This window comes from Notolabrus celidotus, chromosome 6 (assembly GCF_009762535.1).
Source record: "Notolabrus celidotus isolate fNotCel1 chromosome 6, fNotCel1.pri, whole genome shotgun sequence".
NCBI classification, from domain to species: domain Eukaryota; kingdom Metazoa; phylum Chordata; class Actinopteri; order Labriformes; family Labridae; genus Notolabrus; species Notolabrus celidotus.
The window spans coordinates 35,191,055-35,212,093 of record NC_048277.1 but is presented as its reverse complement, the minus strand read 5'-3'; the positions used below and the strand labels follow the sequence as shown (position 1 = coordinate 35,212,093).

Genomic DNA, 21,039 nt, shown 5'->3' with positions numbered 1-21,039 from the left:
AGCTGCTCCTATTCATCTCCCTCTCTCTCTGTTTAGTCATGCTCTTTGAACCTCTCTCTCTCACACACATTAACATCCCAGAGGACAGTCGTCTAATCCAACAACGCAGCGCAAATGCAAAGAAATAGTGTAACCACACAACATGCTGATTGTGTGAGTTTGCTTCTCTAATGATGAAGAGTCCCCGGAGGACCGAGGGAGGGGTCGGTGTGCTTAATGAATTGGCAGTAAAGGAGATGAATGGAGGCGGAGGGCATTGAGTGGAGGTAAGGAGGGAAGCTGAGAGAGAAGGAAAGACAGAACGGCATCAACCAGCTTTCATCTCCGAGATTAAAACAGAAACGAAATGAGGAAAACAGAGAGAGAGAGAGAGAGAGAGGGATGGGAGGAGGGAGGGAAAGGGTGAAGGACGTGTCAAAGAAAGACGAGAAATGAGACGGAGAGTTTAAAAAGAAAGGAAATAAGGAGAAACAGAAATAAGACAAGGAAAAAGGAGAGAAGAGACTGGAGGAGACAAAACAAGAGGGTGGTTGAATTAAAAGTGCCAAAGCGTGACAGGAAATGACTTGAAATGAGATCATTTCCTCTTCAAAATAAGGCAGAATCACATCCACTAAACAATCAAACATCGTCACTCTCACTAGCCAGAATCGGAATAACCGTTACCCATAGACATAGTATCCATGACGTCACCCATGTGTTTCTGGAGCACTGATTTGAAGCCAATTGTTAGCGGGTGCCATATTGGAAATGCTGAACTCAACCCAACTTCGTCCAAGCTAGTGTGAGGTAAAGAGGCGGGCCTTTAGCCTTTTTGCTAACAGCTACAGGGTGCCCACCTGTCAATCAAGTCAGCCACGCCCTTATTTGGACAAAACTCGTACGTTTAACATCTTCAAAAATAACAAGAGATAAATAAATGAGCTATTCAGACCTAAACTGTTTTTTGAACCAGGCTGTGAACATGTTTATTTCTGCTGTAAAGATCGTCTTCTTTGAATGGGTGTGTATGTGGTTTGCGTTGTTTCTGCAGCCAGCCTCTAGTGGACGCTTCATGAACTGCAGTTTTTAGCACTTTTGCATCGGCTTCCTGTTTTAAGACAGCATGTTGGCACTTGATGTAGCCTCAGCTTTCTTTGTTTCCTTTTTAAGTTATATTTTTGGGCTTTTTGCCTTTATTTGATAGGACAGCTGAAGAGAGACAGGAAACGTGGGGAGAAGAGAGAGGGGAAGAAATGCAGAAAACAGTCGCGGCCGGGAGTCAAACCGGCGACCTCTGCGCCGAGGACCGCAGCCTCTGCATGTGTGGCGCTTAGACTGCTAGGCCTGCAGCGCCCCATCCATTCCGTTTTGATGCAGTTTTGAATCCTATCCATGGTGGTCACCATATTGGAAACGCTGACTCAACCTCACTTTCAGTCAACCTAGCATGAAGCAGAGAGGTGGAGTTGAGGTGGACTATTAGCCTCCTAAATTCTGCAAAATGTATTACTTTTTTTTTTTTTTTTTTTTTAGAAAATTCTCTTTATTCCTTTTTCTTCGTTCTTATCCAGACAAACAGTAAACAAAACACAATAGAGAACAACAACACATAGAACAAAGAACAAAACCATGCCATGATAAGAAGAGTTGCACCTACAGTTTGCAATGTAATTAGAGATACCGCAGGTCTTTTCTTCCTGCAGTGGTCAGACTCTATAACCAATAATTTATATATATATGTTGTAAGATATGCTTATTTTTTACCTCTTTAATTTAACTTCTTTTACTTTTCAATAATTGATATTTTATAGGCTCTTGTTTGCCTTATATTTTTTACTACTTTGTCACTGTGACACTTGAATTTGCCCGTTGTGAGACGAGTAAAGGACTCTCTTATCTCTTATCTTAACATACACACATCTTCCCCTTACACCTTACTCACACATCTACAGGTTGCTGACATTTGAATACAGATGAAGTATCTATAAGTTAAATATTGTATTAACCGGACTCTATATAGGCCATCCAGGGGTCCCAGGTTCTGTGAAACAGCTGTGGGCTACCTCTGATGGAATAGGTTGTTTTCTCCAAAGGAGCACAGGAATTGACCTCATTAAAGCTGGGGTTGGTAATCAGATTTAGATCCACTTTTTGTTATACTGGTTAAAATGATCTTTATGTCCTGATGGCAATCAATATGTAATGTGTTCTTACAAAAGAGTGAAGAAAAGCTGCTAACTACAACCGGAGTAAACCTGGGAAAACACCAACCAATCAGCCTTTTTTGGGTGCCAAAATTTTAAACGATTCAAATCCCGTCCAGCCGTTCTGCCCTCCTCCTGCTCGTACATTTCCCCGGCGTGCACTCTGAGCCCCCGTCTCCTGCCTCTACTTCCCCTGACTCTCTTTACTGCCCCTCTTGCTCGTCTTCGGGCCTGTCCCCTCTGACCTGATGAGGGTCTTTGCTCAGGACTGTAGTCCGGATCAGAGTCTAAAAAGCTCTCACCAACAAGCAGAATAATTAATGACGTTCACTAAGTCCTACAGAAATGTAGATGTACTGTAGCGTCCGTCCGGACGCTGTAGTGATGACGAGCCGATTCGTGAACACGTTGAGTTTTAATAACCGGTCACTGTCGGCCGTGATCACGACAACCAACAAAACAACAATCAATGTTTGAATGAATGAAGAACTTCTCCTCTTGTCTCTCCTCTCTCCAGCTCACACACTCTACACCTCTCCTGATGCCTTCACTGACCGTCAACACTGTAGGAATAAAGAGCATCTACACTGAACAGGTTTAACAAGCAGTAGAGTTGTTACAGTATTATATATGTGTTATAACTTTTCTCCTGATATCGTGTCACTGGTACAACTGGATAATGCTAGAATGAAAGTTGTGAGTACTAACAGCAGCCATGTTTGTTTGTGTTTTTAACTTTCACTATGATAATGTTTTGGTGAGGACCGGTTTTGAATCAGTCACGATCATATGGTCGCAAGTCAGCGGCGCTCGTGCATGGGGGGGGGGGGGGGGGGGGGGGGGCGTCGTCGTTTTGGAGGAGCTCTGAGGGAGGAGGGGAGGGGTTAGACGGAGTCATGAGGACATGCTACATTCAAATTCATGCTAGTTTTCCGAGACTGCCAACCCCAGCTTTAATGCGTTGAACAAAGTGTCTAACTTTAATGTCTTCAAAACTTATGAGTCATTAAAAAGTCATCCCTGTAAACATGTTTATTTTGGTTGTAAAGATTGGCTTCTTTGAATGGGTGTGTATGTGGCTTCAGGGGCTTCTGGAATCAGCCTCTAGTGGACACTCAAGGAACTGCACTTTGACCATCAATTTGACTGTTTTCTTGATGTTTTCTTATCTTAAGACTAGTCAGTCAGTTAGTCTGAATATACATTTGTGTTTAAATGATGAGGAAATGAGTCACCCAGGGACATCCTTAATCATGATAGACAAAAAGTGGGAAATCAAATAACAGGAGGCACGTATAGAATAAATCAAAAGTCCCAGGATGAGAGGAAACATGAGAGAAGAGGTGGAAAAGTAACTGACCCCGACATAACTTCAGATCTTTCTTATTTTAAAAACTTATTTGAAAAGGTAAAAGTTTGACTCAAGAAATGGACACATGAGGGATAAAAGTCAAACATTTTCATAAAACAGAGAAGTTAAAGTTAAAGGAGCGAGGGATGACATAAAGGCAGAGATGGAGGAGAAGAGAGGGAGACAGTCCGGTGGTTATAAGTACAAGCAGCGCTAATAGATTCCCGCAGGCTCATCTTTGATTTGCTCTCCTCAGTCGGAGCCTTCAGCGCCTTAACTCAGACACTTTTTAAGTCTTTCAAGCTCACATGAAAGCCGCTGTTATCTCTCTCTCTGTTGTTTTAAAGACATCTTGTTTCTCCTTCCTGCACTCGTCTCTCAAGGATGTGCGCCTTTGTTTGTTATTTAGCCTCTTCGACCCCTCCGATCATGACGGTGGGAGGTTTTATTTCATTCTTTTCACCGTATATGAGCTGTGTTTGTTTTTTATCAGAAGGGTTTTTTTTTTTAAACTTGACCATCCCTCCTCCTCGTCCTTCGCCTTCTTCTTCTCCTCCTCCTTCTCCTTCTTCTTCTCTGGTGCTATTTGCCCTTTTCTTTTTTTCATCTTGAATCATCAGTTCCTAATTTTCAGTCACACTTTTTTATTCTCGCTGACCTTCCTTTTCAATTATTCTCTCCCTCCCTCCCTCCCTCCCTCCTTTCATTGTCCTTTTATTCAACACATTTTTCTTCTTTCTTTTCATTTCTCATTTTTTAAAATATTCGCTTTGTATCTGTTTTGAAATGTGTATTTTGCATGTGTGTTGTTCAAGGTAGTCGCAGTTACCTTGTGCAACTTTTGTCTCATGTAAATATTTTAAACATCTCTCTCTCTCTCTCCCTCTACCTCTCTCTCTCCCTCTCCCTCTCCCTCTCCCTCTCTCTCTCTCTCTCTCTCTCTCTCTCTCTCTCTCTCCCCCCCCTCACTCCCCCCCCCCCCCCCCCCCCCCCCCCCCCCCACCCCTCTCTCTCTCTCTCTCTCCCTCTCTCTCTCTCTCTCTCTCTCTCTCTCTCTCTCTCTCTCTCTCTCTCTCTCTCTCGCTCTCAGGTTCAGGGTCACATGCCTCCTCTGATGATCCCCGTTTTTCCTCACGACCAGCGCTCTCTGGCTGCCGCCGCCGCTGCACAGCAAGGCTTCCTCTTCCCACCAGGCATGTCCTATAAGCCAGGTATACACACACACACACACACACACACACACACACGCACACACACACACTGGAGCAGATAGAGTATGAAGATATCTGTGTTTTCTGGATAAACATTCACCTCCCTCAAACAAAAGCGCCTCAACTCTGACAGCTCTTGTTTACTAAAAAAGAAACGCCCCCCCCTCCTCTCTCTCTCCCTCTCTCTCTCTCTCACACACACACACACACACACACACACACACACACACACACACACACACACACACACTTAAACACACATGCACACAAACACTGGGATCTCAGTCTATGTTAATGAGGTGTGTCAGGTGAGGAATGTTCTGGAAATGAGCGGGGAGATTTACAACCCCTGCTTGTTCACATCAGGAACAATACATTGGACACACTGAGGACTGGAATGTCTCTTTAACGGCGTGCTGAAAGCATGTCAGTTGCACAACACATCTGCAACATGGAATTTCACACTTTTCCACACACACACACACACACAGAGAGAGACACACATACACTCTCAAGTATGTTCCCCCCGCATCCGCAGTGACCCAACAATGCAGACGGAGGAATCACATTCACTCCCAAAAATGCACTTAAAGAAATGCATGCAAGTTTCAGTAATCCATTAGGATTCATGCTCAAAACAATTGTTGCACACATGCAAACACACACTCCTCGAGTCTTCTTATTGCAGGCGACACCACCTGCTTTCTTCCTCCCACCTCGTCCTTCACACATTCCTGTCTTGCATGCATTCCTCCAGGTGCTCGCCTGACGCCACTCTCCGCTGACCCTCCATGCTTCGTACAGAATGATCCCTGTTTATTCCTGCTGCATGAGCATGCGTCCCTGAGAGGCTGCAGAGAGGCAGCCATGAAGAAAAGGGGGGGTTCAAAAGCCATTATTACACACTCTCTCCTCTGACTTTGAGTCTCTTTGTAACAAAGGCTCGGACATGGAAAACCTTTTAGGGACACGCAGCGGGGGTCAGTCACGGTGCTCGTGTATGAATTTATGAGTGCATCCCAATGAGGCAGCGCTGCACTCAAGCACCCATGTGTACCAACAATAAGAGTTATTAACCTTCAAATAAAACACTTGTGACCCTTCATTTGTCATGAATAAAAACATGAGCGCAACAGAGGAGACAAAGGGTGAGACGGAGAGAGAAAGAAAGAGAGGGAGGCTTGCTGAAAGTAAAGAGCAGGTCAGCTCATGTTCCCCCTCTTCCCTCTCGTGATACAATATGTGTTGTTTCTGTTCTTCCACAGGTGAGAATTACCCCATGCAGTTCATTCCATCCACAATGGCAGCTGCAGCAGCATCTGGACTCAGCCCGTTACAACTACAGGTAAGCGAAGAACACACCTGGTGTCCTGAACGCTCGCCACAATGTGCTAAACCAAACTGAAACTGGCTGCATGGCTGCCGCTCAATGAGTCTGAGAACACACGGATTGTAATCGGAGTGAAGTCAGCTTTAAAATGAAAAGTGTAGAAAAGAGTGAGTGATGTCTTCTGACAACAGACGGATCAGGCTGTTGAAACAAGCAGAAACAGGCACGCGAGAGGGAAAAGGCACAAACGTGGAGGCTGGGCATGAGTCTGTTTAATACTCAGAGTTCCTGCAGTGTCACCTGGATTCACCTCTAAACTCATGAAGCATAGAACTCAAAGTCTGACTTTTTAGAAATCATTCAACCAGAACTAAATCTTCAGATTGCATTTGCATAAATTCAAATTATTTTGCTTACACCTTTAAGAAATGTGTGGTCGAGGCACTGGTGGCCTAGCGGTCTAAGCGCCCCACATACAGAGGATACAGTCCTCGTCGCAGGGGTCGCCGGTTCGATTCCTGGCCGGTCAACCAATTCCTGCATGTCTTCCCCCGCTCTCTACTCCCCACATTTCCTGTCTCTCTTCAGCTGTCCTGTCATTAAAGGCAAAAAGGCCAAAAATATATATATATATATATTAGGGGTGCAACAATACGTGTATCTTTATCGAACCGTTCGATACAGTGGTCACGGTTCGGTACGCCCTATGAACCGAACGATACGCAGTTTTATATTCATTTTATCAACTTCTGACGAGGCGCTCTGTGCTGAAAGTTCAGTGGATCTGCGTTGACTCCTCCGGGCTGCATTGTCGAGCGCAGGTCCACTGAACTGCGCGCTCCTCCCACATTCATTCAGTCCAAGCTGGTCACGTTTGTTTTAACTGTGCTTCATATGGAAATATATATTTCACCACACGACGTTCTGCTGGGTTCATATGTTCACGTATGTGTGTGTGAGGGAAGCACGAGTGATCCGCTTTGGTTGCAGAGCAGAGTTGTTCCGTGGTCCTCTAGTGATGCTAGTCTGGATGATATGGTTTTAAAGTGCGTTTATGCATTACTTCTGGTCTAATACTGCATGCTCTGTAGACTTCAGCCTGATATCGGACAGTGTTTTCCTGCCGTTACATCGGGGGCGCACCCGTCGGGTCCCGCCCCCCCCTGGAAGTCAAAGCAGAAGTGATTTAAGGTTCCCTCTCTCATAGATCAGGTCTATACCTTGTTCTTTTATGTAACAGACTAAATATCCTGATGTTATTTATCTTATTTACATGATGGGATGTCATTTCTGTCTCTACATGGTCGCGCGTTCACAATTCTCCTCTGCTCTCTATCGCGCAAGGCAGATGCGCACGCAGACAGACAGACAGACAGACACACACACACACACACACACACACACACGCAACCCCCCCATGCACAGTAGAACATGTGTCAGGTGTAGCTGCCCCTGATACTTTTAATTTGATTTAAAAACTGCTTTTGAGCTCGCAGGGAACATCGGGCCTAGCATCATTTAGCATCGATATGCTATGGGCTGCTAACAGCTGATCTCGTATGTAAACAATGCGACCATGGATACACACAGGAACAAAACTGTACATGGGGCGCTTAGACCGCTAGGCCACCAGCGCCCCCAGTTCCACAGTTTTGACCCCTTACAGCCTCCTGCCCTCAAACACGTTCCAGGTGACGTCTATTAAGTCAAGAACGGCTCAGGGCTTATGGTTTAGGGAGGACATTGAGATTCAGCTAGGTATCACCCATCCTCAGAGGAACCGGTGCCAGTTAAACAGGGAAAGAAATAGCTTTTCATTGTTTTGGATGTGAACCAAATACTGGTATCTTCTAAAAGGTCAAAAAAACAGGGAGAGCAGCACACACAATGTGAGTTATGGCTTCAGTGCACAATAAAATATCAGTTTGTTTATCATACTTCACATTACGATCCCCATATTAGCACATTGCATGTTTTTCCTCTGTTGTGCAGAGCAGTTTATCTTACGATTAGCCTCTCATGTTGTGAAGAAAGAGGAGGAAAAAGGCCAGCAAGCTTAAGAGTTGTCTGGTAAATATCCACCATGATGCTTGAAATGCAAAAACATCCACATAAGCAACAGAAGCAGAAACAAACATCTCAGTGCTGTGAAAGGAACACTGATAAGAACGTGTGAAGGGTCTCTGCACAAAGAGAGAACGCACGGATTGGATTCTGAGGGTGGAACCGTCGGGTCAGAACCAAAGACAAACTGCAGAGAAGTGAGGAGCTCCAGAGGGAAGGCAGACTTTTGTTTGTGACCTCACCCTGAGCTCAAATGGGTAAAATAAACTCTTTCATTCTGCCTGCTCATCAATCAACACAATACTGATTCAATCCAAACCTGGTGCATTGAACCCTTTATAGTTTGCACATGAGATCTAGAGGCCAAGGTGTTTATGAAACCTGTTTGAATACGTTGTAAATTTTACCTGAGAGAATACATAAAGAGGAAAGGGAGCTGTGAAAGATATCGTGACATAAAGTCTGAGTGAATAAAGAGTGAGGCGTCAGTGTGTGTTTGACAGAGTAAGACAAAAATTGCACACTTTTTTAACCACATATTAGATCAAACACACGTGTAAATGAGATTATGGTAAAGGGAAAGCATTGATTCATTTTTCTCCTTAAGTAAAAGTACGAATTCAAAAAGATCTCATGGTAGAGAAGTAGAACACAGAGGGATATTTTCTCTGGATGCTTCTCTGCAAAGTTAATAGAAAGTGTCTCGCCATTATTTCATTTTTAGAGACTTTTGCTGTTTTCAGTACAGTACATGCTACACACTGCGATTGAAGGTAGTCTGTAGTATGACTGTTCTGTTGGGTCTGGTCTGCAGGATGCAGGGTCAGGTGTTGCCGGATTTCTGGTTTCAGAAAGTAGAACTAAACAACAGCCAAGCTTTTAGTGAAACTGCTTCTTTAGCATCACTCATGATTTAAAAAGTTAAGTGACCGGCCTTGTACAATGTTCTACAGGAGAACGAAAAGTAGCACAAAAACATTGAAGCAAAAGACGAACAGATATCAAAGCTCAAGTTTGAAAATGAGGAGCTGCAGGAGCTGGCACAACACGTACAGTACATGGCTGATATGATTGAGAGGCTGACTGGGAAGAGCCCTGACAATCTGGAAGAATTGAGGGATATTGCCCTGGATGAGGATGAGGATGAGGAGGAGGAGGATGATGATGATGATGATGATGATGATGATGACGACGATGATGAAGAGCGGGGCACTATGGGAAGAGGGGGCAAAAGAGGGAGAGAGTTCAGCATCCTGACTGCCTGGTGGATAAAACTGTCCCTCAGCCTGCTGGTTCTGGTTCACATACTACATACTGAACTTTGACCATATCAGTACGCACTACTAGTTTAGTAGGCGGTTTCTAAAACATCCAATTGCTCAAAAAAATGTCTTTCTTTAAATTAAACACAACTAAAAAAGCAGAAAATGATAAACATGAACTTTTCTGCTTTTCTGAACCTGCTCAGATGTTATCTGCCATGTCAGCTAGTTCACTCCTCCTACAAGTCAGAAACCCCAAGGAATCATCACCTCCACCGTCCATCCATTTACATTCAAGCAGGTTTTAATATCAGGAAGTTGGTGCTCAATGATGCAAAATAAAGTGATCTTTAATTCCCCTGCAGTGCATCAAAGGTGAAGAGAAAAAAAGGACATTCTGACAATGTAAGGAATAGAAAGCAAAGATATGTTTTCTAAAAGGTCAGGAGTTAAAACAAATGAATGTGAAATTGAAACTGGAGTACACACTACCAGTCAAAATTTGGAAACACCTTCTCATTCAAGGGTTTGTATTTATTTTAATTATTGTAAACACTGTAGATTAATACTGAAGACATCAAACTATGAAAGAACACATATGGACTTATTTACTTCACAAAAAAGTGTTAAACAAAGCAGAATATGTTTTATATTTTAGATTCTGTAAAGTAGCCCCCTTTTTCCTTCATGACAGCTTTACACACTCTTGGTATTCTCTCAGTCTGCTTCATGAAGTGGTCTCCTGGAATGGTTTCTAATTAACATGAGCCTTGTGAAGAGTTCATTTGTAGAATGACTTGCCTTCTTAATGTTTTTGAGACCATCAGTTGTGTTGTTCAGAGGTAGGGTTAGTACACAATGGATAGCTCTATTTGACTACTGTTGTAATCCAGATTATGGTGAAACCAGATTATTTCATAGTTTTGATGTCTTCAGTATTAATCTACAATGATGAAAATAATTAAAATAAATAAAAAACATTGAATGAGAAGGTGTGTCCAAACTTTTGACTGGTAGTGTACATATCTAAAAAATACCCCAAAAATATGATGAATTGTTGCTGCTTCTATTTCTCACATCTGTCTTCTGGAGAGCTCAAATGCTTGGCAACAAAATCTCCTTCATCAGATTTCACTTTGCTTTTAAAAAAAAGAGTCTAATTGGCCAATTTGCATGTTTTTTTTTTACTTCTCTCTCTGTTAAATCGATGATATCAGCTCCTCCATGATGCCGTGTATGAGCACAAATGTGTCCTGAGAAAAAACACTGAGTGGGAAGCTGAAGGCGGCCTCGCACACATAAGTCTGCTCAGATCACAGGCTCACGTCTTAATGAACCTGAATGTGGTTTTTCAATAAAACAGCATGACACATTGGATAAAGATGCGGCTCTATAGGCCGACGCTAACATGCTAACGCGCTCATCTGCTGCCTGTCAGCTGTGTCAGACAAAAGCTGTTATGATGAATCACAGAGGAATTCTGCCCCACCAGCACAACACCTGGCCCGGGCAATTCATCAAATATTTTATTGCAGCTTGACACCTGTGGTCTGAGAATAGCACTTACACATAATGGTTATTATAGAGCATATATGCATTGAGAAAAAGAAGGGAACAAAAACAAAAAAAAAAAGGAGGTGAAAAATGAAACTGCGGCTCCCTGAAGGCGGCTTTGGAGTTCCACAACACGACCCGGGTCGCCCCTCCTGCTCTACCTTCTCTCAGAGCAAAGAACAAAAAGCCCTCAAGAGCTTTTTCATGGCAGACAATGTTGCTTCATCATGTCAGTCATTAGCGTAGCACGGCTTTTGGATGTCGCAAGAATCCTTATCTCAGTTTATTCAATTTGCATTGTGGTTTGCGCTTATCGAGGCCCTCATTAGCCTCTATTGACTTAGCAAAGCGCCGCGCCGAGGGGGAGCCGAAGCCGCAGCGCAGCCCCGTTTTCCACTCCTGGCTTTGAAATGATCAAAAGAGTCTCTTACCTCTCGCACAAGAGAGAAAGAGAGAGAGAGAGAGGTAAGAGGATGAATGATGTCGGAGATGCAAACTCCATTCACATTTGAACACTGAGCGCCGGAGAATGAGAGGCAGAGAGGAACCTGAATGAAAGAGGAAGCTTCTCATCACGCCGTTGTCTGGAGTCGAGCAGGAGACCGGGAGAGAGGGAGGAAGACAGAGAGGCAGCGCGGGGAAGTGTTTATGGCAGAAAAAAAAATAGGGTGATTATCTGAGGAATTTTTGTGAGGCGGAGGCGCTGGCTTCCAGCACATGTTTGGACATTGTTTTGACAACAATGCACACGCCAAAAGCAATCATGACGAGATTTATGACTTGTACTTGTTTTTTTTTATGTGCCCTTGTCTCAGACAGTAGCGCTCTTTGTGCTGTGGTACTGTGGGGCATGCAGCATTGCAAAAACAAAAGGTATCACAGGATCTGGATGATAATAGAAACACCTGCTCAGTGTACGGCTCTCTAACAAGTCTGTAATGAACGCCTACTTTATGAAGTTAATGTGTGTCAGCCTCTTCAAGTGAACAACAACACAACTAACCCCTGCATCCTGCATCCTGCACGGGGTTCAACTTATAGGTTGCATCTTGAGTTTCTTTGCTGTGTTGACATCTGCAGGGTTTCCCACAGGAAATTTGTGTACAGGAATTTGCCTTTCTTTAGTCTGACTTTACAGATTGTCAATCAGATTAACTCACAAGGAGTACACTGTGAGCTCTATCATTGCCGGCTCTTAATGTAGTGACCACAATGGAGGGGAAACAATTGATATCCCCCATAGACTATGTAATTAATGGATGTAGTATCCGTGACATCACCCATCTGTTTCTGAAGCCCTGTTTTGAAGCTGATAGGCGGCAGGTGCCATATTTGAATTGTTGAACTCAACCAAACTTCGTCCGAGCTAGTTAGCCCGCCTGTCAATCAAGTCTTGGTGGACACTTGATGAACTGCAGTTTTTAGCACTCCTGCATAGGCTTTATATTTTAAGGCCAGAGGTTGCTGCTTGGGAGAAACTGATCAGAACATCAGAGCAGCAAACAGAACCTTTAAGAAAAACAGTCCAGGACAGAAAAAATGATGCAAGGCATCAACAGGACGAATAGGAAGTCTGTGGGACTCTGGCACTCTGTCGTGTGTCCAGACTATAGACTGTTTAAGTCATGGACGTAGTCTCAGTGAGGTCCCAGTAAGTTTCTGAGGAGGCGTTTATGAAGATGCTTTCTGTATCAGGCTGTAAACATGTTTGAAACAACAGAAGTGAACATTTAGTTGACTATATGTTGTCAACCTCACTAGCCAGCACTTGTAGGTTAAACAAATTAATAATACTTTCATTATTGTAGGCCTGAATTACGAGTCGTACTTTGTGTCAAAGCTGTAATGCAGCCTCCCGCCACTAGGTGGTGATAGGTAGTCCAGTTAAGGGCTCCGGCCACAATGCTGTAATGCTCTACTACCCATCCATCCATCCATTGTCTTCTGCTTATCCTGGGTCAGGTCACGGAGGTAGCAGTCCAAGCAAAACTCTACTACCCTGATGTAAACAAACAAGCCAGCAAGTTGAATGAAGGCTGGTGATGTCAGCTCTGCTCAGCAACACACAATGAACCAGTTCGGCATTGTTTACCTTCAGATTTCTGTACATCTATGTTGGGCCATGTTAAAGCTGCTGCGAGGAACTTTTTATGTACATCAATTTTGGCGCCCCATTGTGGACAAAGTGATACCTCTTATCTTTTGTTCTGTATGAGCAAAAGTAGTGTTTTCAACAAAAACCTCATCCTACTGTCTTTAAACAGCCAGATGTATCACTCAATGTGATTATTTGCCATGAAAACAGGCAAAAAAAGGGTGTTTCTAAAGCCAAATGTCAATCATGTGGTCGGACACCTACCCCCCTCTGAGTGATTTAAGACTTTAAAAATGACAACAGAGAAGGTATCAGTGTTGTTGTTTAAGGTTTTGTTTGATTTTGAAGGTCATAAAGAGGCATCAGTGTTGGTTTCAGTCTGTTTCTCAGCTTGGGAAAAACTCCTCATAGTGCCTTTAAATAAATTATGGTCAATGTTGATTGTTCCATGAGTGTTTTATTATCTTTAGTCGGTTAGCTGAAATTTAAAGTCATATTTTTGGGGCATTTTCGGATTTATGGATAGGACAGCTGAAGAGAGACAGGAAACATGGGGAGCAGAGAGATGGGGGAAGACATGCAGCAAATGGTCGAGGCTGGAAGTCGGGCCAGGGTCCTCTGTGGTGAGGACAATAGCCTCTGTATATGGGGCACGCATAGACCACTAGGCCACCTGCCACTAGCTGAAATTTACATTTCTGTTTCCAAGTCTATGAAATGAGTCGCTGTGGAACATCCCCGTTTGACACTCTAAGATTGGACCTAATGAGGTTTCCTCAGCTTTTGGAGCCAGCCTCAAGTGGACACTCGAGGAACTGCAGTGTTTTTCTACCTCTGCATTGGCTGTGTTTTACAACACTGGAGGTTGCAGCTTGGGCCTGACAAACTCTAAGAAATGCAAGGCCTGGTGTTTATCTTTGTGAGGTTATAGAAGGATTTACCCCAAATTATTACAGATCTTCACTTCTGGAGATCTTCACTTCTGGAGAACCCTTTCTCTGAGAGGAATCGGTTACAGACAAAGGACACTAAGATAGAGTGACAGTATTATTTTTGTTTACTCTTTCCACTGTGTTAGGAATAAGGTGCAGGAATAATCCTTTGACATGCTGATGTTGAAATATTTGCAACAGCTAGAGGAGTTATTTTCTTATCTTTCTAGCCGCTGGTTGAATCCTGCCGTGCCATGTGAGTCAGAGTCCTGTAGTAGTTTCTCTTGGTGTTAGCAGAGGTCTTATCTTTAAGTTAAGTGGACTACCTCTGCTCCTGATTTCTGCAGGAAACCCTAAACTAACTGTCCGACTGAACAGAGACGTTTCATGTCTCTCCATCCAGCACTACCTTAAGCCCTCTGGCCTGCATGTAGCCATGGCGGTTACGCTGTAGTGCCACAGTGGCTCTCTCTCTCTTTCTCCACTCGGGCTCTGCTGTTCATGGGCTCAGCCTCAGAGACGTGAGGGACAACGACTGCATTGATGATTAATTTTCTCACGGTCCATGTGAGTGGATGTGTTCATTAACTCGGAGGTCTGCAAACAAACTGCTGCTAACTCTTTGTGTCTTGACATCTGGCTTTTTTATTGCGCATGAAAACTGTCTGCAGCCTTTTGACCCTTTGACTCGGAGCTGTTTGTTGGATGTCATGTTGGTGATGTATGAAATGAGCCAGAGTGAGCTGTGGGCCGTCATTAGAAATGGGAGTGTATCAGATCAGCACTTAGAGCATGCATCATGGTATGGATGTAAATGTGAGTTATGAAGCTGCATGCATTAACAGGACATTGATCAACATATGTAATACATGCAACGTGTTGTTCCTTGCTACTTTGTTCACCCACGACTGTTCCTCTTGGGATTACAGGAGCTACTGCTTTAGAGACTTTGGTCCAGAGCTAGGGCTGGGCGATAATTTGATAATGATAATTATCATGATATCATTTTTCTCAATATGAATAAATGTTTGATAAAAATTCTATATAAATACATATGTAAATACCCCCCCTGGCCACTTCAAAAGGAGGGGCGCTAATAAGCCTTAAAGGTGACATATCACGCTTTTTACATCAATATATATTGGTCTAAGAGGTCCCCAAAACATGTCTTTAAAGTTTATGCTCAAAAAACACTTTGAAATCAGATTTTGGCATCCCTGAAAAGTCCTTTTCTTCAGCAGTCCTCCTCAGAACACTCTGTTTTCCCTCTGACCACGCCCCCTCCGGAAGTGGATGTGCCTCGGCTCTCCAGCACGTTGATCTAATGTTTACATGTTGGCTGAATATACACGGCTGCTCACAGACACGCGTTACTTCAACCCTCTGAATCTGATCCTGACGGAGAGGCGCCTGTAGCAGGACCTTTCTGAAGGATTGGTCACAGATTTAGTGTTTCTTGTTGTTTTATTTATCAGTATGTCGACGTGTATCTTGGTACACAGCTACGAACATGTAGCTATGTGGCTATGCTAACTAGCGCTAGCACTTATCCATGATAAATAAAAATCATCCACTAGATCTTCAAATCTGCAGACGTGGGGAGTAAAACCGATCTCTGCCAGAAAGGCAGCAGGACCTTTTATGAAGGATTGGTCACAGATTTAGTGTTTCTTGTTGTTTTATTTGTCAGTATGTAGACGTGTGTCTTGGTACACAGCTTCAGCTACAGCTACAGCTATGAACATGTAGCTATGTGGCTATGCTAACTAGCGCTAGCACTTATCCATCACAAATAAAAATCATCCACTAGATCTTCAAATCTGCAGACGTGGGGAGTAAAACCGACCTTTGTGTTTATTAAGACAGCCTACAACTAGCATGCCTCCCTCCTAAGCTCCTTGTTAGCACACATGTGCAGGTAATGAAAAACGGAGGAGGGATTTAGTATTATTTTATACAGTCTATGGGCTGAACAAGCTCCGAGCTCTGACTCCGTGACAGACCGGATATTGTTGTTACGTAACAAAAACACTGAAGTCTGAAACGGCTCGTTTCAGCACACATTTACAGAAAGGTGGAGAAATCAGAACAGGGGCAGAATGGATTCTATTCATTCTCGGGGGGTTTGTAGACATGCCAGGGAAACATATTTCAGGTAAAAAACCATTAAAAAGTCAATTTTGCATGATATGTCACCTTTAAACGCTAGTTGCCACCCAGCATTAGACAGAAGAAGAAGACGGCATTGAACAGCCAATCATGTCGCAGGGTGAGAGGTAGGCGGGGCTTAAAGACGTTCAGAGAGGAATGCAAGCAAAGCTGAGGTGGAAGAAAACTCAAAACCTACCACCTCAAAGCGGAGTCGTTAGTCTGACACTGAGTCGACTCTTAACTTCAGTAAATATACTTTCAGGATGTGGGTAAAGGAGGAGCACAGAGACAACTTCTGATGTGCATTTCTAACACGTTTAATGTCCACCGCGACCATCGAATAACGGTGATGCATTCACTGCACTGTGGGAAACTCCAAAAAGACCTCCAACCACTGAACCCTCCATAACTCAGAAACCTCTGCCCGTCCGCTGCTGCCTGAACTCACAGCTTAAACCACACATCATGCAAACACACATATACACAGTACACTTAATACATGAAACACACATACATTAACAAACACACACACTCTCTTTTACTCTTTTTATTTCACTACTTTAGGTTATTTTATTTTCCTTATTCTTTCTTTTTCCTTTCTTTTGCTTTACTTTCTCTTTATTCCTTTACCTCTTTATTCCTCTACTTCTTTATTTCTTTATGTATTTATTTTGGTGCCTCTTGAGTCCTCTGCCTGCCTCCTCCTCCTCCTTCTGCCACAGATCAACAATGGACAGAAAAGGGTAAAAACACCCTGAAATGTCCCACCAGGCTCAAGAACAACCGTACCGTACCATGGGAAATAAAATCACTCCGCCCGTAACCCTTAGAAATCTTAAAGGGGACACACAACTCAAAACAGTACTCTACTAAAAGGATACACAGAATACAATTTGATATATATTTGTTGTAAATTTAAATTTAAATCATGGAAATAACCTCAATCTGGGAAAAATAAGAATCTAGAAACTGAAACTTCACAAAAATCTCATCTTACATTAAAGACCTGCTTCTTTTTAGTACTGTCAGAAATGATGGCAGTACTTCAAATCTAGATACAAGTTTATTTAAGTATATTTTATTATTATATTCATCTACTACATGTGCTTAGGCTAATTTAACTTATCTCATGTCTTTAAAAGTTCTTCTTTACCTTTCTTTGTATAGGTAGTATTTTTATTTTTATTTAGAATTTTTGGATTTGTGTTTAGGTTTATATATTTATTGCCCTTACTGTCTTGTTGTTAAGTATCAGTGTTCCATTCACCACGTCAAATTCCTTGTGTGTGCGAGCTCACTTGGCAATAAAGCTTTCTTGAATCTTGAATCTTGAAGTTAACAGAATGGAGCGACGCCTGCGAGCTAGTTCAGGCAGACAACTCGAGCTGCACTGCCATACACGTCACATGTCCCACTCTCTTATCCATCATCCAGTCCCGCCCTCTGCCTCTCAAATTGGCGGTCTATTTAAACTGGGAAAAAATCTTCCATCTCTCCCTCTGCCTGTCAACGACTCTGCTGCTGCATGCCATTGCTGATTCTTCTTCCCCGCCGCCTCCCCAGCATCCACCTGCAGGCTCCGGGGGTGTTCAGTATGTTTTGCTCATCACTCCTCAAAGTCTGCATGTAAACTTATCTGCAGGGAGTGATGAGGCTGGAGCCTGGGCGCCAAACATGAATATGTATTTGCTGCTACAATAAACAATTTAAACGTGAGTTGTCTGACTGAACTGTCTTAAACTTCACACAGGAGAAAAAATCTGCCTTTAAATTTAAATGAAATAATGATTTGATATTTATCCTGATAATTATCGATTATCATTATCATTTTCAATATCGCCCAGCTCTATCCTGAGCACCCTCTGACATTAAGTCTGTCTTCAGTCTCACATCTTCTTCCTCCCACGATGTCCAAACTGTGCATTAGCTGATGAGAAAAGGGAGTAAACGAGGATCTGGTAGTTTCCACGTTAGCTTTCTCCTCCGCTACATGCTGTCGTAAAGTACACACCAGCTGGCATCGAATCCTTTCAATGCCAGATCTGTGCTCGCTGCAGGATGGACAGATGTTGTTGCCAGACTCTCCCAGATGTTTCTTCCTGTAGCATGCATTCAGACAGCTGGCTGGCACTGATGGTCAAGCGGGCGTAATCTTGCTAACAGACAGAGCAGGAAAAAAAATAAACTTGCAGGAATCAGGAGAAGTTTGCAGAGAAGACCTAGTGAAAGTTAAGGGAGGTTCCTCTCAATCAAGTGAATAAACGGATCAAATCAACGGCAGGATGTCAGGATATATCTGGCACAAGCTTTGACCTATCATAACCTGATCTGGGTGTATTGATTGCAGAGTGCTATCAGCGTGGGAACACCATCAGGCCAATTGTTTCCAGACCCCTCCGCTAACAGTGATCCCTGCTGAAGAAAGCCCCCCTTTGTCACGGCTAAATACAGTTGCTTGGCCGACATTCTTGGTGAAATCATAAGACAGATTCTCGCTGTGTGTCTCCATGTTTGGCCTATTTCTGCTCCTGTGTCTGAGGCATGGAGAAACAAACTTTGGTGCCCCGGAGCGAGGATTTCTCCCGTCATGCCAACATAGAGAAATAAACCCAGAATGAATTTCTTTGTCTTCAAAACGAGGACAATGATTAAAGAGGCAATCAGATCTCTTGACTTAAAAAGCATCTGTTCCATGAAGGAGAACTGGAAGTGAGATAATGGTTGTCTTTATGCTGCCTGCCTCTCTCGGGCACAGCGTACTCTCTCAGAGCTGTATTTAGCCTCCGTGCTCCGTGTGGGCCTGCGATCAGTCGATCTTCCTCCTCTCTTGAAACCTCCTGGAAAAGACAAAAACCTCATTTGTTTTGTGCACTCCTGAGATCGATAGCAGCTCGACACTTAAAGAGGCCAGCTAGAGGGATTCTCCACTCAGCCCTGATGGGACCGGCCGGTCTGCGCACAGAAGGGAGTGTTTGCAGGCTCACACCCTGAGCACAACAACATCATCTTCTCTGCCAAAGTAGATGAAGGCTTTTAAAAAAAACCTGCTGCTCATGAGAAAAAAGGAGGTTTGACAATGACATTTGGATTTCAGTCGAGTAAGCACCGAGGATCCAAAGCACAGTCAGATAGTCGGACAGCTGCCGAGTCGTCCAAGGCCCTCTTTGTCAATTTGTAATTTCAGAAATTGCGGCATTGTCTTCCCTTGGGGGTTCGACTGAACAGCAAGAGCTGTACTTCTTGCTGTTTACGCTGCACATCGTCCTCCCCAGTCACCAATCAATCTCAAAGTGTCTTTAAGAAAATCAGGTAAAAGCTCTCGTTCTCAGCCTTTTGTTTGTTCAACATTTCTCTTTTCTGTCTGCTGATGGAATCGCTGCGAACAGCACAACAGCAAAAAGGGTGTGTGTTTGCGTACACAGGGCAGGCGCGGGGTGCGAGACCCTAACTGTGTGTTGTTTTTTTTTCCACCTCAAAGACTCATGTGTCTGCTCCCCTCAGAGCCGTAAGAATATCAGGCATCACCAGAAGTAACTCTGCGGTCGGGCTTGATTGACGCGAGAGGCCTCCGCAGCAGCCATTCGAGGCACATTCTTACGGGGATCTCATATCACCGGGGGTTGGCCCGAGCACTCCCGGTGCCTTCCAAAGAAAATAAGCGGCGTGACATCAGGGCTTTGTTTCAGCGGCGAGGCCCCTTCTGTTTGTGTTTAATATCGCTCCGAGAGAAGTGGAAAGAGGGCCAGCCAATTTCTCTGCATGGCCCCAACCGCTGAGCCTGGCGCTCGGGCCGGTGAAGCGACGGTGGTCTCGTGTGTCTGAAGAGCAACACTCTCTATCCCCCCCCCACTCCTCCGCCCCACTCCTCTCTTTATTTCTCTTTTGCACACTCTTTGCTTTTGGATCTCTGCTCCCAGGAGGCTTTGCAGTTTTGACTACAGGGAAATCAGATCTCACAACACTGGGGGCCGTTTAGAGCCGAGGGGGGGGGGGCAGAGAGTAAAAACAGAGGGATGGAGAAGGTGGAGGAAGATATGAGGAGTGAGCTTGGAAGAAAACAGAGAGAGAGGGAGATCAAAAGGGAGGAGGACAAAATGAAGACAGAGAAGGAGGGGGGAGAGTATGGATGAGGTGAGAGCAGAAAGAAAGACAGAGAGAAGGGAGGGAGGGAGGGAGGGAGTCGAAGTGAAGGCCAGCCACGTCTGGGTGGTTTTCCTGAGGACAGGCTCTTTGATACTCCGGCGCTCACACTCCGATGCTTTTCGACAGGGGTTGACAGTGGTTACAGGCAGCGGTTTGTCTGGCCAGCTAGCTTTGATTTAGAAGACCCTGGACTGTGGGCCGAGTATTTGACTCTTTGATTTTTGTTGGACGGAAAATCAGAGCCGTTTCTTTTCTCTGCTTCATCTAATGTTTTTTGTCCATCGCTGAAGGCAGATGGCTTATACTTTCCAAGGCTTTTTTTAAGTGTTCTATTATTTTTACACTATTTTCAAGTGTTTTTAAATTGACTCATGCCTGAGATGTAATTGCCGTGTGACTAACCCTACTTAAACATGATTATCCTCCATTGTCTTTGGGATGGAAGTCAGTGGAGGAACTCAATTGCCCAGACTCTTAAAGCAAGGACAAACCAAATATGACAAGATTGATCTCAAGTGTTTTTGAAACTCATAAAGTATTGTTTGCATCCCTAGTTTGATTCGATTTTACTCCACTATTATCACCAACAGCGCTGCTTGGAACGCCTTGAGGAAAGGTTAAGCTGTGAAAAACACACATGTGGTGCATTCCCCGTCTAGGATCAGATCCTTTTTTTTGTGTGTGTGTGTCGTTGAAACACAAAGACAGCCGCCATTTTGTTCAGGAGCTTACACCGAGCCAGGCATTGTCTGAAAAAGTT

At 43.8% G+C, this 21,039-nt stretch overlaps 1 protein-coding gene across 1 annotated transcript in view; it reads left to right on the top strand.

The window, feature by feature from the left end:
- LOC117814062 (transcription factor SOX-6-like) overlaps window positions 1–21,039 on the top strand; it is an 82,738-nt gene that overhangs the window by 24,304 nt on the left and 37,395 nt on the right. Inside the window, exons 4-5 of the mRNA XM_034685171.1 lie at window positions 4,628–4,748; window positions 6,014–6,093. Coding sequence (XP_034541062.1) covers window positions 4,628–4,748; window positions 6,014–6,093 — 201 coding nt within the window. The remainder of the gene's footprint in view (window positions 1–4,627; window positions 4,749–6,013; window positions 6,094–21,039) is intronic.